We start from the raw sequence: 26,249 nt of genomic DNA, 5'->3' as shown, positions 1-26,249 counted from the left end.
ATAACTGTAAAGAATATTTTTCTTCAATTCAGTCCAAATTTAATAGAATTTTTTTTGATAATTCTAAATTTAATAGAAATTAGAAAGTAAGATAGGTGTCAAAGGAATTCACATGGAATAGAACTGAAAAGAAACAGGAAAGATATCAGTGAGGAAAAAAGGGGAGAAAATAAGAGAAGCTGAGAAGCTGAAGATCATTTTTTCATGCTTATTATTTAAAATATTTTCTTTGGATCTTGTTGAAATATTGGAATTTTCTTATGTTTCAGCTAATAGTTTGGTTCTTGTCTAGGTCAAAACTGTTCATTCAACCATGAAGGACAATCTGATAATTGGTCGGAGTTTGAATATCTGTTTAAACACAGATACATAATGTGAAAAATATTGCTTGCAAAAAATGTAAAGGACAGACAAAATAAGCTGTAGAGATGAGCTTTATTCTGCAAACAAGGCTGTATGTTTTCAGTGATCATTGGATATTATTCATTTCCTTCACTTAAATCCTTAGTCCTTTGTGTTCAAAAGGGCAATGAGCTCTATAAGATGATAAATAACATAATAACAACTTCAAATGCTTTCCATATTAATTGAAAATATTCTACAGTGCCAAATCCCAGAAAAATAAAGACTGGGAACTCTTTTTATTTAATTTTTTTGACACTATGGTGCTTCAGTCTGTGTGTGTGCATGTGCATGTGTGTGTACCTGGACACATGCATTCAGGATCAGCTCAACTTGAAATGAACAGTTGAAGTCTTGTAACAACATGGATTCAGACTTGTTGTGCCATATCCCATGGTTCAATATGTGGTAACAGTTTGGAGGTTCACCTAATTAGGTCAAGTAGTATTCCAAAATTCAAACAGTTACTAATCAGTCCAGTTGGCTGTTAAGACATTTTTTAAAGTATGAATGCATGTAAAGCTTTCCATATGGTTTCTTGACAGGCCATGATCTCTCATGAACAGTGAGCTGCTCTTTTATTAATGAAATCAAACTGCATTGGATAACCCAATATTTATAGCTAATATTCTATGCCAATATACTAAATTAATTTAGCATGTGAAAGAATGGTTTTAAGCTCAAAAGGATCCTTTTAGTCAGTAGGAAGATTTTCTTAAGGCTGACTTTGGGAAGAGTGCAAATACAAATACGTTCAGTACAAAACCTTGTATACAGTATTTCTAAACATTGTATTTGCACTCTTCCCAAGCTGAGTCTGAAAGAACAAAACAATAAAAAAGAACAAATTATACAAGGTGTACATGAGGAAATGGATTAGCAAAGGGGAAAGCCAACATGATGTAGTTAGTTCAGCCTTCTACAACACTAGAGGATACATCAAATAAATTTCTGGAGAGGTTTGAGCATCCCAAAGTTGCTAGAACATATTAGAGAAGGAGGAACCATTGATTGCATGCAGATTTGGAAGCTGACAACAGTGTCTGAATTTATAGTTTCTACTTTCATGTTTTCTTTGGGGAGTGTCTTTTTTTTGTTTAGACAGTCTATAGTTAGTAGTTTTCTATGATACCCAGATACCTGCACAAGGGTGCCATATATAATTTCATTTTTGGTACTGAATCTAATCATATCCTTGCTGTATCCAGGTAACATAGATAGTGTTTATTGAAAGGTTGTAGCTGAAGTAGTAGAAGAGAGGTGAAGGCAAACAAGTGCTGAGAATGTCGAACTGAGTAACCTAGTCGACAATACTATTATTTATAGTAGATTACAATACAGTGTTACATGAAATGTCTGGAATGCCCCTCTGATTAGTGATGGGACACCCATACTGCTTAAAACACTAAACAGACTTGGGCCCAATAACAAAGTCCCAATACCTAATAGGTTAAAACCCAATACTAACTAACATGTACATTTATCAGCCGAACCAACAATACATAAAAATAGTCAACTTAACACTCCCCCTCAAGCTAAGCATGGATGTCAGTCATGTTTAGCTTGCCAAGAAGGTCCAAGAATTTTGTTGCAGCCAACCCTTTTAGTCAGCACATCTGCAATTTGCATCTTGGATGGAGTATAAGGAATGCAGAAGTCTCCCGAGACTATTCTCTCTCTAACAAAAAGTCGATCAATCTCAATATGTTTCGTCCTGTCATGTTGTACTGGGTTATTTGCAATGTTGATGGCAGCCTTGTTGTCACAGTACAGCCTGAGAGGACCCTCAGCTTTTATGCCAAGCTCACCAAGAAGGGTCCTAAGCCACTGAAGTTTAGCAACACCATGAGCCATAGCTCGATATTCAGCCTTCGCACTTGATCTAGCAACCACATTCAGCTTCTTACTCTGCCATGTAACCAGGTTCCCTCCAACAAATGTACAATATCCTGAAGTTGATTTTCTGTCCCCAGCAGAGCCGGTCCAATCTGCATCAGTATAAGCTTTAATTTCAATTTTATTTTGTTTTCTGAATAGAATTCCCTTTCCTGGGCAAGTCTTCAAGTACTTGAGAATCCTTTCAACTGCTCTCATATGAGGGATCTTTGGAGAGTGCATGAACTGACTGACAACATGCACAACATAAGCAATATCTGGTCGGGTGAGAGATAGATATATCAGTTTCCCTAGCAATTTTTGGTATCTCTCTTTATCATAGTAGTCCTCCCCTACTGATTCCTGTAGACCATGATTCTGTTCTATTGGAGTATCTGCTGGTCTACACCCTATCATGCCTGTCTCTTCTAGGAGGTCAAGTACATACTTCCGCTGACATATATAGATCCCCTTTCTTGACCTAGCAACTTCAATCCCAAGAAAGTATCTCAAATGGCCCAAGTCTTTGATCTCAATTTCAAAAGCTAAAAACTCCTTTAGTCTTTTGATCTCTTCCAGGTCATTCCCAGTAATCACCATATCATCCACATAAACAATGAGTGCTGTAAGTTTGCTATCCTGTCTCCTTATGAATAAGGTATGGTCTGCACCACTCTATTGGAGTATCTGCTGGTCTACACCCCATCATGCCTGTCTCTTCTAGGAGGTCAAGTACATACTTCCGCTGACATATATAGATCCCCTCTCTTGACCTAGCAACTTCAATCCCAAGAAAGTATCTCAAATGGCCTAAGTCTTTGATCTCAATTTCAAAAGCTAAAAACTCCTTTAGTCTTTTGATCTCTTCCAGGTCATTCCCAGTAATCACCATATCATCCACATAAACAATGAGTGTTGTAAGTTTGCTATCCTGTCTCCTTATGAATAAGGTATGGTCTGCACCACTCTGAGTGTACCCCACTTTCTTCATGGCCCCACAAAGCCTCTCAAACCATGCACGAGGAGACTACTTTATGCCATATAATGCTTTCCTCAGTTTACACACTTTTCTATCAAAGTCGTAATCTGGTGGAGGGTCCATAAATACCTCTTCATGAAGATCACCATTTAGGAAGGCATTCTTCACATCCAGCTGATGGAGTTCCCATGAAAAATTTGCTACTAATGACAGTAAAACCCGAATTGTGTTGAGCTTCGCTACTGGAGCAAAGGTTTTTTTATAGTCAATCTCTTCTTTTTGAGTAAACCCCTTTGCCACAAGCCAGGCCTTGTACCTTTCAATGGACCCATCCTCCCTATGCTTTACAGTGAACACCCACTTGCACCCGCCAGTGCTATTCCCTTCTGGCAGATCTACTAATTCCCAAGTCCTTGCTTTCATTAAAGCTTTCATCTCTTCATTCATAGCTTCTTTCCACCTTGGGTCAGACACAACCTCTGAGTACCTAGAAGGAACATGTACAGAGGAAAGAGCAGACACAAAGGAGTGATAGGATGGAGATAAATGTGAGTAAGAAACAAAATCAGCAATGGGGTGCCGAGTAGTACAAGAACGGATAGACTTACGAAGAGCAATAGAAAGATCCAAATCAGAAGTATGTGTGTTGGGATTACCTTGGATTGCGGAGACAGATTGATCCAAGTCCAACTGGTTGCTGTCATGAGTTTGAGGGCCCTTTTTCCTTATGTTGTAGGTGATTCTTATATCTTTCTGTTGCCTACTAAAGCCCTCAGGAACATCTGCAATATTAGGAGAGGTAGCAGACACTGTGGGAGCCTCACTAGGTTCACCCGGGATGCCACAACTAGGAGGAGAAGGAGAGGGTGGAAGGCCTGAGGCAGATAGAGGAACAAAAAAGAAGGGAGAATAAGAATCCTCTTCCATCCCACTAGTCTCCCCCTGAAGAGGATTCTGGGAAGGCTGAAAGTAGGGTTGAGACTCAAAAAAGACCACATCTCTGGTGACATACTTTCTCTTGGTGACAGGATCATAACACTTGTAACCCTTTTGTGTAGGAGAGTACCCCAAAAAAATTCCTTTTGTAGCCCTAGGATCCAGCTTGGTCTTCTTTGGATCCTTTACATGTATAAAACATACACAACCAGAGACCCTAGGAGGAAGAGGAAAGTCTGGAAGGGTAGGACACAGAACAGAGAAAGGGGTTTTGATACCCAACACCTTAGATGGCATTCGATTTTTCATATATGATGCAGTAAGTACTGCTTAAGACCAGTAGTGCTTGGGAACCTTGTGCTGGAATAGTAAGGCTCGAGCTGTCTCCAATAGATGTCTATTCTTGCGCTCAGCAACCCCATTCTGTTGAGGGGTATTAGCACAAGATGATTGATGTAGCATGCCAGCATCTTCCATGAACAAGTTCAAGGATTTTTCAAAATATTCAGCAGCATTATCTGACCGGAATTGCTTAATCGTCTTGTCAAATTGTGTTTCAATCATTTTGCAAAATGCCATGGCTATCCGTGGAACTTCATCTCATCCTTTTAACAGATAGATCCATGTGCATCGAGAGTAGTGGTCAATAAAACTGATAAAGTAACGAAAGCCATCAATAGAAACAATAGGTGAAAGGCCCCAAACATCAGAATGAACCAAATCAAAAGGAGATTGAATTTCATTACTGGAAACTGGATAAACAATTCTACATTGTTTTGATAGTTGACATACTTCACAGACTAAACTCTGACTTGGAATGCCTTTAAACAATTCGGGAAACAACACTTCCAATGAAGAAAAAGGTAAATGACCTAGCCTAGCATGCCGCAGATGCAACCTAGCTATTGACTCCACATTCTCCGGACCACTAGCAGCAGATGCTTGTAAGGCTGAACCGATGTCTGCATCAAAATAGTAGAGGCCTCCATACTCATGACCACTCCCAATCATTCTCCTCGTCAATCTGTCCTAAAAGACACAATGAGAAGGAAAAAAGGTTATGCTACAGTTCAAATTTTTGGTAAGTTTTGAGACAGACAAAAGATTTGAGGTAAGGCAAGCAACATGCAGAATTGATTTAAGAGAGAGGTCCTTGCTTAGGTCAACCACCCCTTTGCCAGAGATGGTGGAGAAAGACCCGTCAACAACTCTCATCTTATCCTGACCAGACAACAAGTGATATGAAGAGAATAAGGAGGACATATGTGTCATGTGGTCAGTTGCATCGGAATCAATAACCTAAGAAGTAGAATCAATAGGACTAGTTGCACTAAAGGCAGAGACTATACCTGATCTGGCAAGAGAGGTGGAAGCAAAAGAGTTACTCCTTAGACGGGCTAAAGCCCGGCTAAGGACCTCTACCTCACCAGTAGTGAAGCCCAAGGTACCGGCTCCGGAGGAATTAGCAACCTGCCCATTGGAAGAAGAAGCCACTGTTGGTATACTCTGTGAGCTATCACCATTGTTACTAGTGACAAGGTTCCCACTTGCCACTTGACCCTTCTGTTGCTTCTTGTCTTTTCTCAATGCAGCTGGCTTCAGGTGAGGATACAGGACCCAACACTTTTCTTTTACATGTCTTTCACCTCCACAATTAGTGCACTTAAGATGCCTTTTGTCTGGATATCTGTTCCCCTTTTGATTTGTAGAAATCATGGCTGAATGTTCTACAGATTGTTCAGCTGGTTGCATTTGAGTGTCAACTTGCATCTCCTTTCTCCTGACCTCTTCATTCCTTACCAGATAATAAACATGATGTAAATCGGGCATTTCATCTCTTCCAAGAATTTGTGACCTTATGCCCTCATACACTGGGTCCAGGCCAGCCAAGAACTTAAAGGCTCTGCTCTCTTCAATCTGCTTATCATGTCTCTCCTTGTCCCTGGCATTCTCCCAATCCAGAATCAAGTGATGATCAAGTTCTTCCCACAGTCTTTCTAGAGTTGCAAAATATGTTGCAACTGTCATATCCCCTTGCCTTAAAGCAGCAATGTCTTGGTTCAACCTGTAAATTCTAGCATTGTTTTTCTTCTGTCCATAGGTTTTTGACACTTTTTCCCAAATCTTAGCTGCTGTGGGAAAGTGTTGAACAGTCCTGGCAACTCGTGGAGTCATAGAAGCAAGCAACCAGGACATAATTGTGGCATTCTCCTTGCGCCACACTACATACTCCACACTGCCAACTTCGGTTCCTTCTTCTTCTCATCTAAATAACCTGTGAGTTCACGGGAAGTAATAAAAAGCATTGTAGAAACGGACCACTCCCTGAAGTTGTATTCATCCAGCAACACACTTGTAATCTGCAAGCTATGCAGATTCGGGTTCTCCAGATTTGAAGGCCTCCCACCAGGTCTGTTATCCCTAGAAGAGACCTCTCCGGATATTGAAGACATCTTGGTTGCAGACTTTGTGTAGATAACACACTATTTTAGACTAGCCGAAGTGGTCACAGTTCTGAAGTGGACCAGTTACAGCAGCAAGAAGAATTCTGTGAGCTAGTAACCGACCTGAAACTGAGAGCCCTCCACCACTGCACTATGCAGACTTCTCTTGGGCTTCGACTTCTGCTACCGTAGAGAGTATTTTAGACTAGCCGAAGTGGTCACAGTTCTGAAGTGGACCGGTTACAGCAGCAAGAAGAATTCTGTGAGCTAGTAACTGACCTGAAACTGAGAGCCCTCCACCACTGCACTATGCAGACTTCTCTTGGGCTTCGACTTCTGCTACAGTAGAGAGTGCTTAGCCCTACGACCAATACTAGGACTGCTGAAATCAGTCCTCAACCTAGGTCTGTCCTATACAGACCTCTCTTAGTAGCCATTCGGCTACTAACTTCTAGAAGCAGTCTAGTAGGACATCAACTTCTGGGTCTTCCCATCACTAATCAGGTTTCTCCGCAGCAACCAGGATAAAAAAAAAGAGAGAAGAGTTGGCGTCGGCTGTAACCAGAAGATCGCTCAATGCTCTGATACCATGTTTGCTGAAAGGTTGTAGCTGAAGTAGTAGAAGAGAGGTGAAGGCAAACAAGTGCTGAGAATGTCGAACTGAGTAACCCAGTCGACAGTATTATTATTTATAGTAGATTACAATACAGTGTTACATGAAATGTCTGGAATGCCCCTGATTAGTGATGGGACACCCAGACTTCTTAAAACACTAAACAGAGTTAGACCCAATAACAAAGGCCCAATACCTAACAGCTTAAAACCCAATACTAACTAACATGTACACTTATCAGCCGAACCAACAATACATAAAAACAGTCAACTTAACAGATAGTTTCCAAATTTGTAGTCAACTACTATTTTTCTGAGTTATTATTTTCTGAGCTTCTATTCTTAGGATCTCTAATCAGGAGTCACTTGCAGCTTTAGAAATCGCCAAATTTCTATTTCAGTTAAAGCTTTGAAGATTTCTATTTATACATGTAAATCTGTCCAGAACAGCAGAACTGAATGGGTTGATTTTGTTCTTCTCTATAGCTGCCCTTTTTCTCTCTTGAAATCACTGTTTGAGAAACACACGATTTCTTTTTTTGTTTTTTTTTCAAGAAAATGTAAGGTAAATTTGTATTAATTAATCAAAAAAGAGGGAACAACCCTTATACGAGGCCATGTTTGGTTCATTGCTCTAGGCCTCATTCTTTTAATTCTTGCCCAATTTGGGCAAGAATGAATAACATTAGAGCATTTGGTTACAAAATTCTTGCCAGGGGCCTAATTCTTTTCTGAATGAAAAATCAACCCCTAGTATAAAAATTGAGACAACCTGTAGCATGAAAAATAATCATGCCCCATTTTGCTAATTTTCATTCTTTAAAGAAAATCTCTGCCAACAATGGTTTAGATCTACAAAACCATTGCCACAGATGTTTATTGGTATATTGCTATGGAAACTTACACCAATGGACATTGACTACCGGCTATTCATTAGTAAATATCTATGTTGATGGTTTTGGAAAATTAGGCGGCGGTTTATGCCCATGGGAAGAGTTTTTTGAGGAATGAAAATGAGCAACATAGGGCACTTGTCAATTTGAAAAAAAAAAAAAAACATATTTTAGGAAGAAGCATTTGGTTCATAGCAATATTTTCTCATTCTGCCCATTTTTACTCATTCTTGTCCATTTTAGAATTTCATCTTGGGTAAAAATGAGAAAGAATGAGAATTGAACCAAACATGATTTGAGTTGCTGTACAAAGTATAGGCAATTTCAGACAGCAAAAGTATACCAAGTGCAGTAAGTTAAACAGCATGAGAAGTAGCAGAATTTGCCCAAGAAATGACTTTAGCAGATTTCATCCAATTGAGAAGTTTGCTGTTGAAGATCCTGTTGTTTCTCTCCATCCAAATGCACCAGAGGGTGGATGCAGGGATTAAGTACCAAGATGCCTTGAGAAGTCTGATTCTGTCCCTGCCAGCATTGAAGGGCTTCCATAGTTCCATTACTGATCTCGGAAACACCCAGCTTATATTTAGTCTATTGAGAAAGTAGGTCTAGCTCTGGAACTCTAGATTTCCCTCTAAATTCAGAGCCTACTTTGTGGGATTTCAAAGCAAGTCTACCCATCAACCTTGCCTTCTATCTTGAGCATTACACAGTGACTACAACTAAAAGATGGGCTTCAACCCAACCTGGTTGTCTATACTAAATTAATAAACAATAACATCAGAATTAGAGGCAACAAATTTGCTTCACTTGTTTTTCCTTTTCCCCTGATAGCTGATTATTTGCTTTTACCCTGCCTCCCCCACCCATCCCCCTCATCCACCTTCTTGCCTTCCCTACTTTTTTACTCTGTCCAATTCTATTGTCTGAAGGAGGCAGAGTCACATGATTCTAGCTCATCTTCCTTAATGATCCTCCTTTGTTTCTCTTGCTAAATACTGATTTGGTCACTTTCAAAACTCAGGAATATATGCTGGATGTTTTCTAGCAAGCACCGCTGTTCTTCAAGGTCCCCTGTTTTTCATCTATTTCACCACGAGTAGAGCCATCTATACCCAGAGAGTCAGAGACCATTTGTGCTGTGTAATTTTAGCCAAGCATAGCATTTCTATCATTGTTTTATGTGTAATAAATAATTTTTATTTGTTGTATATTAAGTGCCATTTTATGTTTTATCTGATATGTACTTTAAATTATTCTTATTTTTAACCATTAGTACAGTTCATTGGTATTCATGATGGTCAATTTGAGTCAGAGACCATTTGTGCTATGTAATTTTAGCCAAGCATAGCATTTCTATCATTGTTTTATGTGTAATAAATAATTTTTATTTGTTGTATATTAAGTGTCATTTCATGTTTTATCTGATATGTACTTTAAATTATTCTTATTTTTAACCATTAGTACAGTTCATTGGTATTCATGACGGTCAATTTTAGATGATGTTTGTGCAAACAATTGCATGGGTTGTTGACTGTTGTCAATTGTCTGTTTGGTTTTACTCTGACTTTTAATTGTGGATCACTTTCTTATTTTGTCTTTGGATCTTACATGTATTCCCTCCTGTATTTATTGTTTAGTGCTGATGGAATGCTATTTGGAGCACTAGCTAGCTGCCCCATCTGCTCTGGTTCTTTACATTACTCTGGAGGTGAATATCGTTGCCATGGGTATCTGTCAGCATGGAGCAAATGTTCTTACTCAACTACTGAACCTGAACGTCAAAAGGGAAAGTGGAAAATCCCTGAGGAAACCAGTAATGAGTATCTTTGCAAGGTATGAAATGTTCAGAAGCTCTAAATTACATAGTTTTGTGGCTATAATATTGTAAATGAAGTTGAATGATGACTGAATGCAGTGGTTCAAATCACAAAAAGCAAAGAAACCTGTTCGTGTTTTGCCCCCACCATCTTCTAACAAATCTAGTCAAGCTGCTATTGGCCTGTCTCAGCAGTCCAAGGGAGAAAGATTGGAAGATTTGAAAGTTGCAATAGTAGGGCTATCTACGGAATCCATGGTATGAAACTATGAATATGATTTGTAATTTGTGCTAATATTTGTCCACTCCTTCCTTTTCAAATTTTGTGAGTTTAAAACTCTGTTAGAAAACATGCATTTGGTCTATATGATAATATCTTATTTCTCTGGAGTTTTGGGCTTTATTTCATCTAATATAAGGAAATGAGCAGGAAGAGTGGAAGAGGAAAATAGAGGGATCAGGTGCAGTCTTTCATGCTAAGATCAAGAAAGGTGTTGGTCCTGTTTACTGGAATAAGACTTCAAATACTCATTTGTTTTCTAACAATACTGAATTGATATGGATGGATATACATATTTTGTGTTCTATATTGTAGACAGTAACTGCTTGGTTTTGAGTGGGGAGATGGATGATCAGGATCCTGAGATTAGAAAAGCAAGGTAAAGTTGTGATGTATGATTCTCCCTCTCTCTGTGTCTATTTTGCTAAATGGATTTATCATGAGAAAGTGGTTATCTTCTTTGCAGGAGGATGAAAATACCCATTGTTAGGGAGGATTATCTGGTTGAATGTATTAAAAGGCAGAAAAAACTTCCATTTGAACAATATAAAATTGAAACAGTTGGTTCTTCAAGCATGGTTACTGTGAAGGTCAAAGGGCGGAGTGCAGTTCATGAAGTCTCTGGTCTGCAAGATTCAGGTCACATTCTTGAGGATGGGAAAAGCATTTATAATACAACCTTGAATATGTCTGACCTGTCAACTGGCATTAACAGGTAGAGTTGATATGTTGATACATATGTATGGAGGAATATAGCTATTGTTTTTACTTCATGCATTGAAATTGTTTTGACTGTTTCTACTACAACTTTTTTTTTTCTTTTTTTTTTTTAAGTTGCACATCTAATTGATTAAGTTTCTTAATAATAGAGTATACATTAATGGTGGTAAATGTGCACATTAAAAATGTAATAGAAGGAAAGAAGAAAATTAGTGCTTGAGAACTAGGTTGGTGAGTCTAAAAGGAAAAAAACTAGTATAATATATCGACAAGCTAATAGTAAAAGGACGATGACATTTAGATGAAAAGATTAATGATATGTGGCTTGAAATGACTAACTGTATGAAATAGATAGCAGAAGAAGTTCTAGGAATAGGTGTTTTCACTTTTCTGAAATGAGGAAGGCCGTATAGTAGCACTGTTCTCGGGTCCAATTGGCATAGGGGACTCCTTAAGGGTGGAGATTATAACAGTTGTAAAAGAAGTACAAAGGGCAAGGATGATGGATTTTACCAAGTTAATAATTGAAGGGGATTCAAGATTGGTGATTGGGTGGTTGCAGGATTTTGAGGCTGCTCTGTAGTCTTACTGAAATGAACTAAAGAAATTTAAATGGCTGACTAGAGGAATGGATGTGGGGCTTCAATGGATAAAAAGGGAAGTGAATAGTATGGGTTGATGCTTTAACCAAGCTAGGGATAAGAATAAAAGTTAAAAGAAGAGATAAGAATCCTAATGTCTCTAAAGGGTGCTCGTATATTTGTACCATTATTATTATTAATAAAATTGCTGGTTATTGATAAAAAAGTTGAGGAGAATTCAAAGAAAAAGGGCAAGGCACTAAAGAAAATTGGTGGTGGAATAAGGAGGTGTAAAATATAATAAAAGAAAATTCATAAAAAAATATAATCAAAGAAAACAGATACATTACAAAGATTGACAAAAGAGAAAATGTAGAAAAATTGGAAAAATATAAAAAAAGGAGAAAGTAAGTCAAAAAGAAAGTGATTGAAGCTAATTTTAGACCTAAAATGAGCATTTTTTTCTACCAAAAAAAAGCTAATTTTAGGCATATAATGAACTTCATAATAAACTGGGAACTAAAGAGGGAGAAAATGAAATTTATAAACATGTAAAGATGAGAAAAAGAAAAATTAGAGATTTAAATCATGTTAGATGCATCAAAAAGTCTTGGAGTAAGAGGAAATCAAGGAAAGTAGACCAAGGTGGTTTAGTCACATGCAGAGAAGACCATCTACATCACCTGTGAGAAGAAGTGATCTGTTACAAGTTGAAGGGTCTAGAAGAGTTGGGGCTGACCAAAAAGGACATGTTTTGAAGTAGTAAGGAATGATTTAAAGGCCCATAATTTAACAATGGATATGGCACTAGTATAATGGTGGAAAGGATTCATGCAGCCCTCCATATAGTTGGGGCAAGGCTGAGTTGGGTTGAATGTGCCAATGTCATGGTTGGAAAGCTAAGTCTAACATTCTGAACTTCTTCTGTCAAATGAACAAAATTATGTTCCAGTAGATGTACTATGCTGTGTTTGTTTGTGGTGTAAACCTCATTGATGTAAAAGTAAAACTCCATCGATAGAGTTTCACACCGAACCGTTTGAAATTTTCTAAACTGTTGAAAAAGTGAGCATCGAAAAAGGTGATTATCGATGTAAAATCTACATCGATAATCAATGTAAAACCTCACTATAAGTGACATTTTACATCGATTTGCGATGTAAACCTCATTTCCATCCAAATACCGACAAAACCGAACCGGCAGTGACGTTTTACACCGCAAACAAGCACAGCCTATGAAACTATTATAATGGTGCTACGAGGTTTCAATATGGAAAATAAGGACCAACTTTACTAGCTATTTTACTTTATCTGAAGAGCAGCAACAAATGATATCTGAAAGTTCTTTTTCCCCATAAACTCCATAGTAGAATTCCTTAGAAAAACACTCCATAGTAGGAGAATAGAACAACTTTTCTTTTGATAGTGAAAGAAATGTAGAACAATTTCATTAGTACGAATACTTTGGAAGGAAACCAATTTGATGAGTTGATTTTATTCTTGCAATAAGTGATTTATAGTGTTTGAACTTACTGGTTAGCTGGTTTATTTTATTATTGCGTTCTGATCACTTTATTTGTGCTTCATGAAGTTACTACATCCTTCAAATTATCCAAGAGGACAAAGGGTCAGGGTTCTATGTGTTCCGTAAGTGGGGGAGAGTTGGTAATGATAAAATTGGTGGAAGCAAACTAGAAGAGATGTCAAAGTCAGATGCAACCCAAGAATTCAAACGTTTATTTCTGGAGAAGACTGGGAATCCCTGGGAAGCCTGGGAACAGAAACATAATTTTCAGAAGCAACCAGGCAGATTCTACCCATTAGACATTGTACTAGTGGCTTCCTTTCATTTTCATTTTTCTTTTTCATTTTTTTTTCATGTTAACATAAGTGAAATCTCCTTATGTGAGGCCTGTCTAGTGTCTACAACTTATGTTTGAATATGGGATTTTGTAGGATTATGGTGTCAACAAGCAAGTATCACAAAAGAAAAATTGGAATGGTGCCAACAGCCAACTTGCCCCTCCATTGGTAGAACTAATGAAGATTCTGTTCAATGTTGAAACATACAGGTTATAAACTGATCCTTTTCCATTTGATGGTATCCTGTGGTTTGTTGTAACACAGCATATTTGAAAGACTAGTATTACTTTTTGCAGGGCTGCGATGATGGAATTTGAGATAAATATGTCTGAAATGCCCCTTGGAAAGCTAAGCAAAAGCAACATCCAGAAGGGTCAGTCTCTTTTCATGGATCTTATACATTCTTACATGTTGCGGCAGGCAGCTCGTGCCCAATATACTTTATTGACTTCATTGTTTTCGATCCAACTGGATTATACTGCATCTGCATAATAGAACTTGTATTGTTTATTTCACTGATTTATTTATTTTTTTCTTTTTTGCAGGGTTTGAGGCATTGACAGAGATACAGAATCTATTAAATGGTAGTAACCATGAACCTTCTGTCAGAGAGAGCTTAATTGTTGATGCTAGCAATCGCTTTTTTACTTTAATCCCTTCTATTCATCCACATGTCATTAGAGATGAGGAAGATTTTAAGTCAAAGGTATAGCATTTCATCTTAGTTGGCCTTTTTCATGTTCTCATGTATGCTGCTTATGGATGAGACAAGGCTTAGAAGATGATAGTATATTCTACTTGTGGTTATGTGCCCCACTAATTCCAAATGGTAGCCTAATCATGCCAAATTGCATATTTTATTATCTATACCGCCTCTCTACTGTAGGTATATCAAGCTGTGGATGGGTACTTTGGGTGACAGTGGAGCACTAATTTGACAAAGAAAAAAAAAACTAAATTCTAGGTCAGCTTCCTTGTTTTATATGCCCAACAGTATGCATATGAATTAAAAAGAAAAGCTATGCTCTTTACTAAATAACTTTGGATTTGATATCAAAACATGGATGATCATCATATCTAAAGGAAAATAGCATTTTAAATCTATAAGCCTCTAATCAGTCAGTTGGGGGGGGGAGTCATCTTGAATTCATATGTCAACCTGATTTAGGCCTTCAGTGGGCCTGCTGCTGCTATGGATGCTGCTGAAGGTGAAGTCAAGGCCCTCCTCACTGGTCTAAGATCTGCCAAGGCCTTGCAGGCTGCCCATTTGTTAGTTGGGGGGGGGGGGATTCCAGGCAAGGATTAAAATATCAATATGATACGCTCCATATTGGGCATATTATATTCGTATCAGTGCACCCAGGTATGCATGGGTACAGCAAAACATTTTACGTCATTTAAAATTTTGGGATAGTCTATCCCATCCCTCTAATACTTGTAAATAAAAAAAAAGAGTATCGGTCATATCAATACACACTGATACCCAACTTTGGGCGTCAAGTGTATTGATATTTTAATCCTTAGTCCTAGGATAGTGATTGACTAGGCCAGCAAGCTGGGGACTGGTCCCTAGAGACTAGCTAACTTCCTTTTTGAAATCAGCGGACTTTCTTCTACTCTTGAGTCTACAGCTGGATTCCTAGCGGGTTGAACCAAAATGCTAACACTTTAGCTAAAGCTGGAATGGAGAGGATTTTTTTAGTAGTGCAAATAGTTTTCCTGAGATTTGAGTGGCCTTATGTCTTTTGGATTTATAACTCCTTTTTTGTACATCCACTCATGTATTATCTCTATTTTTTTTTGCCTTAATAAATCGACTACCTTTCTCAAAAAAGAAAAAAAAAGAGGCTTATAGGAGGGGTCTTGGTGTATTGGGGGGGATCTTCCATCTTCCATGTGATTAGGTTTTCCATTGAAACAAACAATCTCAATTGGAGGATTCCAACTAGCATGAGAAGATTCAATAAGGTGGTGGACTTAAGAATTACCTTTATTGCAAGTTAGTTTTGCTTGGTTAAATTTCCAAGCTAATCATCATCATCATCATCATCCAAACCTTATCCCAACTATATGGGTCGATAACATAAATCCTGTTTCGCCATTCTGTTCTATTTAATGTCATATCTATTGTTAAATTATGGGCACTTAATCATTTCTAACTATTTCAATGCATGTTCTCTTTAGTTTACCCCTAGCTCTTCTAGTCCTTTCAACTTGCAACAGATCAATTCTTCTTACAGGTTCTGTCGGTGGTCTTCTATGCATGTGACCAAACCATCTTAGGCCATGTTTGGGAGTGCTTATTCTAATAAGCACTTATTTGCATTTGGCATCCAACTTTTTCAAGAGGGGGGCCCTTGAAAAAGCACTTTTATTCAATTACTTCTATAAAAACACTTGTATGAAAGTACTTTTACAAAAGCACTTTTGTAAAAGCACTTTTGTGAAAGCACTTTTACAAAAGCACTTTTATGAAAGTACTTTTATGAAAGCACCTTTATGAAAGCACTTCTATAAAAGCACTTTTATGAAAGTTCTATAAAAGTGCTTTCACAAAAGTGCTTTCGTAAAAGTACTTTCATAAAAGCGCTTTTGTAACTTATGAAAGTTTTATAAAAGTGCTTTTGTAAAAGTACTTTCATAAAAGCGCTTTTGTAAAAGGGATTTCATAAAAGTACTTTATCAAAGGTGCTTTCGTAAAAGTATTTTACTATTTTTATAAAAGTACTTTTGTAAAAGTGCTTTCATAAAAGTACATTTATAAAATTCAACTAGGGATATTTTATAAGTGGTATTTTAAAATTCAACTAGGGATAATTTTGGAAGAAAAAAGTTGAATAAGTGCTTATACAATAAGCACTTAAAAAAACTGGAAATTTGGGCTTAAAAAATAAGCCCTAATTTTTAAAATAAGCACTTATTTCAGGCTTATTTCCCAAATACCAATAAGTGCTTAATGACCCAAATAAGCACTTATTTTTAAGCACTCCCAAAGACCCAAACATGGCCTTAGTCTACTTTCTCTCATTTTTTAACCTATTGGAGCTACTCCTAGGTTCTTTCGAATGACTTCATTTTTAACCCTATCCTTTCTAGTTTTTCTACTCATCCATCTCAGCATATATATTCTGCCATTGTCATTTTTTTTGGATATGTTGTTTCTTGACTGCTTGACATTCTGCTTCATACAACATAGCTGGCCTTACACATGTTTTATACATTTCCAAGCCAATCCTATTTGCTCTAAATTAGACCAATTTCTTTTTCTGTGAATTGGGAAGAAAAATAGGAAGGGTTGATGGCAAGAGCATTACCTAGGCCTATTTTTGTTCTTTTGCCCAATTAGACTGGTGGAGAAGAAATTAGGGGTGGGTCTGCCACCCTTCAAGTTTGAAATATGTGGTTAAGGTTTCCAGGGTTTGATGGCTTGGTTAAATATTGGAGGGAAGAGGGTGTACAAGAATATAGATGGGGTAACAAAATTTTCAAGAAAATGCAAAAGGTGAAGGAGAGAGTAAAGTCTTGGAATAAAGAAGTGTTTGGTAGAATTGAGGAGAAAAAGGTGAGAATATGTTGACAGGTTGAGGAGTTGGGTCGTAGAGAAAATTAGAGACACTTAAATAATACTGGATGAGAGGAGAGATCGTAGTTAAAATAAGTACTTGGAAATGATTTTAGGCTCCATTTGGTTTGTGGGAAGATTTGGGTGGGATGGGAAAAGATGGGATGGGATGGGAAGGGAAAGTATAAAGATCTAACTTTCCAATGTTTGGTTTTATTGGGATGGGATGAGATGGGAAAATGTAAAAGGGGACGGCACTATTCACCTTCCTCCTTCGTTTGAGACGAACAGAGGCGAGTTAGGCAACGGCTACCCCCTTCATTCTCGTGATCCAAATGTCGAAGAAGCTTAATCTCACGAAGTGTACGTTTGGCATCCATGTGATTATCAAACGCATTAGCTATCTTCTTGATGGCCACCATTTCGTTGGTTTCCGAATTCATTACCGAGCTAGAATCACACAACAGAGGAAGAGCCAATAAGAAGATGACTAAAAGTTCTCTCCAGTTCAGACAAAAAAGTCAAGACCGACAAGCTACACAAATAACAGATAGGGGGGGGGGGATTTTCTTTTCTACTTTCCATATCAAAAAATTCAAAAGATTGAATTCATCTTTCTTGTTAGCTAAAAATAAAAGAAGAGAAAGTGATCACTAGACAATTCCGTAAACGCCTCGTTTGATGGGCATTATCGGGGGACGATACTTGGACGTGATCTCAAACAGATTACCGAAGATGTTGTATTGGATGAAGCGGCCATCATGCATTCGAATGGCCGGAAAATCCGAAGGATTACCGGCATTCATGTTTTCAGGACTGTTAGACATCCCCGAATCAGCAGCAGCAGCTCCTTGCATTTCTTGGGCATGTCTTCTTCTTCTTCTTCTTGTTTCAACCTCTCTGTTTATTCCCGATTGCCACTGTAACTTGTATGGTCGTGCTCTTCTAACTCTGCTGTAACTTGTTCATTCGTCGTTGCTGCTGCCTTCGGTTCGTGCTCTTCTAACTTTGACGACGACGATCCCACAGCATGGTCGTGCTTTGACGTCGCTGCCACATTACGGGAGGAGGGAGGGAGGACAAAGATCGTAGCTCGAGTTTTCCCACCGGGGTTGCACTGTTTTGGTGCGACCCCGAATCCATGATTTTGGGATATCGCATCCCACTTTTTTCTCATCCCATCCCCCTCTTTCCCTCAAAACAAATATGAGAAAAGGGGATATTTTTGGAATATTCTCTTTTTCTCATCCCCATCCCACAAACCAAACGGAGCCTTATGGAATGAGGAAACTTGTTGGAGACAAAAATCAAGGTGTAGATGGATGCTAGGAGATGGGAACACCAAGTTTTTTTTTCACTCTTTAGCTTTAGGCAGGAGAAGAGAAAACACAATTTCTAGGTTGGACGTGAATGGGGAAGTACTGATGAGGGATGGGGAGATTGTCAGGGCCTTTTTGGATTCTCTCTCTCTCTCTCTCTGGTGGAACTTTGTGGATCACTTCAAGTAAATCCATATCTGGGAAGTGGAGGGTCAAGTAGAGATCCCTGACTTAGTGTGGGATGTTTTGATCCATACCTGGGCAGCATTGTAATTTTATTTCTGATCTCTTGTAACGGTTAGGAGAGGCTGCATCTTGTGCCTCTCCAAGTGATTCTTGTAAAATCTTATTCCTCTTATTTAATGAAATCATTTTCAATTATAAAAAGAAAATGCTTTGAGTAGAGATCGGCCAGAGCAGCTGAAGATAAGGTTTGAGTTGGAGGAAATTAGAGAGGCCATGTTCTCTATATCAAAATCTCTATTCCTGAATGGTTTCACTGTAGCTTTTTACTAGGACTATTGGGATATATTGAGGCATGGTTTACCAGAAATACTATTAAATTCTGGACAGACCTTTGGTGGGGAAGCACTCCCTTCTGCGAAGCCTTCCCCTCTCTCTTTAGGCTAGTGTGTGATAAGCATGCTCTCATTTCTGTAACCTTGATAAGAGATTCAGAGGGCCTTTCCTTTAACCTGAATTTTCACAGAGAGCTAAGAGACTCAGAACTTTCTGAAATCACCTCCTTACTCTCCTTACTCTCGGAAGTGTTGATCTCTTACTCCACTGAAGACAAGCTTATTTGGTCTTTAACCCCTCAAGGCTCCTTCACTACCTCTTCTTTCTTTCGACACCTAACCACCAACCCACTCCCTTCTCCTTTTCTGGGCAAAAAGATTTGGCTCTCACAGTCCCCTCTAGAGTTTTTTTCATGATTTGGGAGGCCTCTTGCTCAAAGCTGAATACTTGTGACAACCTCCAAAAGAAGTTTCAAGGCCATCGTTTCTACTATCTGTCTCATGTGCTACAAGGATGGTGAATCTATCAGTCATCTATTTTTTAATTGTGCGGTGGCCAGAAATCTTCGGCAGTTCTTTCTCGATTCCTCAGCTGGAGGCAAGTTCAGCCGGACTCCCCCTAATTCTGTTGTAGAGTTTATCAACTCTTGGCAAGGGCTAAAGATGATTTTGGGCAAGAGAGGAAGCTGGGTGGTGAATAGCAAAATCTTCGAGGGTATCAGTCGGAAGAACATACATAGTAACTGGCCTGCTCTCAGCCAAGGCAGAAGATGCTTCTGATGCAGAGGCAAGGTCCCTCTTGGAAGGCCTCAGAATTGCCAAATCACAGCAGCTCAGCTGCATTGTAGCGGAAGGTGATTCAAGAAATGTTATTAACTGGGCTTCAGGACAGATTCTAGACCCGTGGAAGCTATCCCATCTGTTGTTAGAAATCAGGGAGCTTGCCTCTTATTTACACTGCAGTTTTAGATGGATTTTTTGTATGGCTCCAATATGCTGCCTTCCTAGAGGGCTGTCTCTTTGCTTTTGTTGTGCTTAAAAGGCTTGTACATCCTCTCATGTACATCCCCCTCCTTTTTTTTGAATGCTGAATGAATTCAGTTATCTTCTCTCAAAAAAAAAAAAAAAATCTTTGATAGAGGAAGAATAAATGTGGGGGCTGATGCGACTCTTGCTGGTTTAATTCCTAAGAAGAAAGGGGTTTGTCACCTGAAAGGTTTTAGGCCTATTAGTCTGGTGGGGAGCTTGAACAAGATCATAGCCAAGGTGCTGTCCATAAGGATTAGGAAAATGTTATTCTATTAATTACCCAGTTTCAAGATGCTGTTATGCAAGGAAGACAAATGGTGGATCAAATTCTTATTGCAGATGAATGCATGGAGGACAAGAGGAGAGGTAGAAAGAAATGGATGGTCTATTCATCAAAACAAAAAAAAAAAAAGAAATGGATGGTATGCAAGCTTGACCAAAAAAAGCCCTATGATATGGTGGACTGGTCCTTTCTTGTTAGAAGTCATGGGGAGGTTCGGGTTTGATGAGAGGTGGATAGCAGGATGTTCGAGGACTTGTCACTATTCAGTGGTGGTGAATGGAATAGTCAAGGATGTTTTCCTAGCAAGTAGCACATTGAGACAGAGACTCTTTCTCCCCTCTTTTGTTCATCTTGGTGGTATGTTATTAGTAGAATGACAAGCATAGCGGATAGGCTTAATTTGATTAGAGGTTCGACGGTTGGATATCAACGTGTGGTCACTCATTTACTATTTGTAGATGATATAATGTTGATTTGTGAAGGGGGATATGAGGAGGAGATTAGAAACATTCTAGATATCATTAGAAGCTTTGAAAGAACTTCAAATTTGAAGGTTAACTTGAGGAAGAGTTGTGTAGTTGAGATCAACATATCTGAAGAAGAATCAAACACCATTGGGGGGATCCTTAGAATGTGAGCCTAGAAAATAGTCGATGTCTCGATGACTTACCTAGGTTTACCTTTGGATGGAAATCCTAGGCCGGAAGATTTTTTGGAGCTAGTGCTTGAGAGATTCTCCAAGAAGCTTGCTATGTGGAAGAGAAACTATATTTCTTTCGGAGGAAGGATTACCTTGATAAAATCCACTCCTAGCCACCTTTCAAATTTTGATTATGATTGCTAGAAGAATTCATAAAATAATGATGAATTTTCTATGGGATTCAGGGGATTCTAAGAAAGATCACTTAATAAAATGGAAGAATGTGTGTAGGAGCAAAGATCTAAGGGGGTTTGGAATTGGGAACTTAGTGCATGGAAACATTGCTCTTTTGGGTAAATAGTTGTTGAGATTGCGTCTAGAACAGTACAGGCTTTGGCACAAGGTTATTGTAAGCATTTATGGACTGATGAGCAATGGTTGGGATACTAAGATCTCCTTAAGAGCTTCTGCTGCTGCTTCTTGGAAATCTATCCATTTCATTCTTCCTAGTTCTTATCTTCCTAACACATATCAGTTATAATGCTGGAAACAATAATAAAATATTGTTTTGGGAAGATTTGTGGCTCAAGGATGGCTTGGTGAAGAATAGATTTCCTTCCTTGTACGCTCTTTGACTCTTTTCTCCTACCAAATGGAACCTATTTCCAAATTTCGGGTTTCTTATCCTATTGGGGTGGCTTGGGACCTTGGTTTTAGTAGTGATTTAGAAGGCGCGCCTTAGGCATTCCTAGGCACACAAGCGAGGCACATTTTGGGGTATGCACCTCGCCCAAGTCCTAGGCACACCCCTTTCAAAAGGCACACGCCTGGTGCGCCTGGTGCGCCTGATGCGCCTTAGCCTCATCCTAGGCATGGGCCTTTTTAAAATTTTGCACTTTTTGCTTTTTTTTTAGTCTAACGGCTGGGCCAGAGGCTCTACCGCCGAACCCCGACCACGCCCCTTGAGGCAAGCTTGAACAAGTCTATGTTAGGGTCTGAAATTCTTATAGACTTGTTCGGGGCTTGCCTCGAGGGGCGTAGTACAAAGGCGACTCATAGAATCAAGAATGTAATATGTTTTACATCACATTAGCTACTTGAAGCAATGCAATTAAGGAAAAAAAGAGATTGTGGGTTTTACATGCTTGAAAATGCTTTATATGTTTGATCTATAAAAAAATGCTTTATATGTTTGCTTTTATTTTTAAATTTTCTTTTGAATACGCTTTACATGTTATGCTTATGTATTTTAATTTTAGATAATAGGTTTTTTAAAACATTTATTTTAAAACTTAAGTTTTGTATTAACATTATGTTTAATATTTTTTTATTTTTTTGCATTTTTTAAATTTTTTTTGGCACTTTTTTGAATTTTCTGACTTTTTTTTGTACTTTTGCGCCTTGCTTAAAAAGGCGCACGCCTCGCCTTGCGCCTTGTGCCTCAAGCACAAATTGGCCCTTGCACTTTTAAAACACTGGGTTTTAGGAGAGGCATTGGGAGGGGAAGTCTTCTTCCTTGGTTGAGCTGCTCTCTTTGTTGGATTATATATACCTGGATCAGTCTTGCTTTGATTCCCCCTTGGTGACAGCTCACAACTCAACCAAAAAAAGGAAGAAGAAGATTGCAGCGGCAGCCCCTTTACCTTGTCTTCAGAAAAAAAAAAAAAAGATATTAGAAGAGAGAGATAAAGGAGATTGCAGTCTTCTTTAATCCAGATCACAGCCTTCTAGGTGCTCTGGTACCATGTGATTACACCCAAAAACCAACAGGAAATAGTAGGGGAAAATAAGAGAAAGAGAGAGAGGAAGGAGAAGAGAGTATTGTCCTGTCCCAGCTGGCTGATATTTATTATAGATCACTAAAGATGTAGACAATAACCATTGTGCCCCTGATTAAGTATGGGAGTATGGGGCATATAATGGTAGGACATGATAGAACAACTACATCTAATAAAAAATACTGTAGTGACAGAAATACCCTTAATAAGTTGGCTTCTAACAGAGGTGATGTGGCAGATGAGCTTGAACTGTCTGAACCATTTGGTTTATCTCTTATTGAGATTTTGGTACTAGGAACAATTAAGATAACTATCTTGTATGTCCATTGCAGGTGAAAATGTTAGAAGCCCTACAAGATATCGAAATTGCTTCAAGATTAGTCGGTTTTGATGTTGATGATGATGATTCCCTTGATGAGAAGTACAAAAAGCTTCGTTGCAACATTACTCCACTGCCTCATGATAGTGAAGATTATCGTTTGGTTGAAAAGTACCTCCTTACCACTCATGCACCCACGCACAAGGTGGGTTTATTTATTGCTTCTTTGACAATGGCATGTTCTTACTGCTGATTGCTGGATAGTTTTAGTTTATGCTTTATACTTTTTTCCTTTTGTTTGAAGTTTGAATTTTGTTACCTGTAGGATTGGAGTCTTGAACTGGAAGAGGTTTTTACACTTGAAAGAGATGGAGAATTTGACAAGTTTGCACCTTACAGAGAAAAACTTAAAAATAGGATGCTTTTGTGGCATGGTAAGCTATGTTAATTACTTTAGATGATTGAGTAATTCTTTTATGGTATGCAAGTAAAAAAATCATGTATTGTTCTGCTTAGAAAATAGAAACATGAGTTGGTTGGACTTTGGCTTTTACTACCACTTGAATATGGATATGAATACCAGAAAGTGTTTTGATAATCTGCAAGAGAACAAGACGGATAGCAAAGTAAAAAGTTTGTGTTCTACAGGTTCGCGCTTGACAAACTTCGTAGGTATCCTCAGTCAAGGTTTGAGAATAGCACCTCCAGAAGCTCCAACTACTGGCTATATGGTTCTCTTCTCTTCTCTCTTTCTCTCTCTTTCTTTCTCTCTCTCTCTCTCTCTCTTTCTCTCTCTCTATCTATTCACTAAAGGGGCCAGAAAAAATGGAAACCCCAAAAGAGCTATACAGTGGATCATGTGCTCAATGAATAGTTAGGATCTGCTACACCAGGCCAAGTATTGGTGGTTTTCACAACTAACATTAGGGTCTGTTTGGTTCGCTGGAATAGGTGCCTGGAATCGGAATAGCCCATTCCAATTCCAACTGTTTGTTTGGTCGGAATGGGGTTTCCATTCAAGAAGTCTGTCAAAGATATTAATTAATAATAATAATAATAATAATAATAGTAATAATAATATTCCAACTGTTTGTTTGGTTGGAATGGGATTTCCATTCAAGAAGTCTGTCAAAGATATTAATTATTAAATATAATAGTAATAATAATAATAATAATAAGTATAAATACAATATTAATAAACAATTCATGAAATAATAGTAAAACATTAATAATTAAATAATAAGATATTGTGAAGTATTAATAAAATAATTATATATTCATAAATATTAATAAAGTAATAATAAAATAATAAACTGATTAATACAAAATTGGAAAATTTCAGTTGATTCTGATTCCCGACTGAACCAAACAGGCGTGGGAATGATTCTGATTTCCGATTCTGATCCTGTCTGCGAACCAAATGGACCCTTATTTATTCAGAGTTTGGTTTTTAAATATAAAATTTACTTGTAAAAAGTTAAACTTATTTTGCACATTATTATGTATGGGATAGATTCCTTGGTTATTTGGGGAAGCTCACTAAATGACCCAACTTGCAGATCCACTATATATATAGTTTTGCTAATTGAATTGTTTAGAAGATTATAAAGGATACTGGAATCTTCTAAGTAGCAATATTTTTAACCTCACTTGTTCCTCTCTCTGTCTATTCACTGGATAGTTTTTACTTAAGATTTAAGAAAACATGCCACATGTTCAAAATAAGTTGAAAATAGATCATGTTGTCTGAAGAAAACTTGAATTACAAAGTGGTAACAAGTCTGATACGAACAGGGGAAAGTGAAATGAGGCCAAACTAGAGGGTTGCCTATCCAATAGATGGTTTGGAACTTTGGATCTGCCAAGCAAAAGCTGTGTACTTGACCAATTTAAAACCTTACAGCATGTGTGTGTGTATGGTATAACAAATGTGCAATGTATGCACATGCAACCATGTGGGTATGTATGTATGCATGTGTATTTGTGCACCATTTCTAACTATCTGTTCATCTTTGTAATATAGTTTGGCAAAGGAATCTACTTTGCTGACCTGGTCAGTAAGAGTGCTCAGTATTGCTACACGGATAAAAAGAATCCAGTGGGTCTGATGATTCTTAGTGAAGTGGCCTTGGGTGAGGTCTATGAACTAAAGAAAGCGTTGGTGAGTTTCACAACCTATCATCTTTGGCATCATCCATCCATATGATTGTTATTACATTAGCACTTGATAACTATAACAGATGTATGCATTCTTATGCATGCTGCCCTGATGTTTAAAATCATAGACGGGCATGCCCCCCCCACCCACACACACACAAAAGAGAAAGAAAAAAAAAAAAAAGAAAGGCTTATGATATGTAAGGTAGGCTCCATGAGAGGTTAGAAATTTCTGTACAGTGGTCCCCGAGGAAACTTTCCTGGTCCACCTGAGTATGTTTACATGTTTTAAGTGCATTATCTCCTAATCATGCATATATGAGGCTGAAATTAATTGTTATTATGGACAAGATTTATTCCACAATTAATTTTTGGCTTCAGAATTGTTAGCTTTCTCCTGATTTCAGTTTAACTAACTTTTCTTTTTTGTTTCATCTATTAACACTTAAGTACATGGAGAAACCTCCAAAAGGGAAGCACTCAACCAAGGGCCTTGGCATGAAGAAACCTCAGGAATCAGAGTATGCCAAGTGGAGAGATGATGTGATTGTGCCATGTGGGAAACCGGTGTCATCAAATGTCAAATCCTCTGAGCTAATGTACAACGAGTATATTGTGTATAATACAGCTCAGGTTAGACCCTTTTTGATGGTTCTGACTAACAATTTAGTTGATTAATCCTGCACTGAAAATTTGTTGTTTTAAGCTTAACCAACTTGTTTGCAAGGGGAGAAACACTTGATAGTTGATCAATACCTTGGTGGAAGGCAATTGATCGGTCAACACTTCATCCAGGCTATACAGTGGATGATAATTCATAATTGCAATTGTTCCCCGCATGATTTATGCTGTTTCCTTAGATTTGTGTCTGGGTTGCCACTAAGTTAAGTGTTTTGGTATTATGGACAGGTCAAGATGCAGTTCTTGTTGAAGGTGAGGTTTCAGCACAAAAGACAAGGAAACAAAGGTGAGTGATGCTCCTCACTTCTGAAAGGTTGTCTTTTCAGGGGAATGATATTTGGCTTTCTCGCAGTCGTGTAAATAAAGAAACAGATTGGGTCTTCTTTTTTGTGGCTGGGGTTGTAAAGAAAATGTAGCCTCTTTTCTAGTTTTCTTCCATCAAGTCTTTTCCTGGTTTTGGTGAGAGTGAGATCTCATTTTGGATCTTCACGAGGTCCATCAAAGTTCTGTTTCGTGAAACTTGTGAAGCAATTAAGGAACAGAAAACAAGTTAAGATGA

The 26,249-nt window shown here is 38.1% G+C and overlaps 1 protein-coding gene across 1 annotated transcript in view; it reads left to right on the top strand.

Moving 5' to 3' along the window:
* Positions 1-26,249, top strand: part of PARP1 (poly(ADP-ribose) polymerase 2) — a 36,472-nt gene extending 10,223 nt beyond the window's left edge. The window contains exons 6-20 of the mRNA XM_010276526.3: positions 9,782-9,977; positions 10,060-10,218; positions 10,391-10,451; positions 10,556-10,619; positions 10,707-10,955; positions 13,133-13,370; positions 13,498-13,613; positions 13,701-13,777; positions 13,950-14,110; positions 22,866-23,057; positions 23,178-23,286; positions 23,501-23,583; positions 24,876-25,013; positions 25,460-25,642; positions 25,919-26,249. Of these exons, the coding sequence (XP_010274828.2) occupies positions 9,782-9,977; positions 10,060-10,218; positions 10,391-10,451; positions 10,556-10,619; positions 10,707-10,955; positions 13,133-13,370; positions 13,498-13,613; positions 13,701-13,777; positions 13,950-14,110; positions 22,866-23,057; positions 23,178-23,286; positions 23,501-23,583; positions 24,876-25,013; positions 25,460-25,642; positions 25,919-25,984 (2,092 nt within the window). The 3' untranslated portion in view covers positions 25,985-26,249. The remainder of the gene's footprint in view (positions 1-9,781; positions 9,978-10,059; positions 10,219-10,390; positions 10,452-10,555; positions 10,620-10,706; positions 10,956-13,132; positions 13,371-13,497; positions 13,614-13,700; positions 13,778-13,949; positions 14,111-22,865; positions 23,058-23,177; positions 23,287-23,500; positions 23,584-24,875; positions 25,014-25,459; positions 25,643-25,918) is intronic.

Source organism: Nelumbo nucifera, chromosome 1 (genome assembly GCF_055504915.1).
Source record: "Nelumbo nucifera cultivar China Antique chromosome 1, China Antique-T2T, whole genome shotgun sequence".
NCBI lineage: Eukaryota > Viridiplantae > Streptophyta > Magnoliopsida > Proteales > Nelumbonaceae > Nelumbo > Nelumbo nucifera.
Note: the sequence above shows the minus strand (reverse complement) of the source record. Positions and strands in the feature narration are given on the sequence as shown.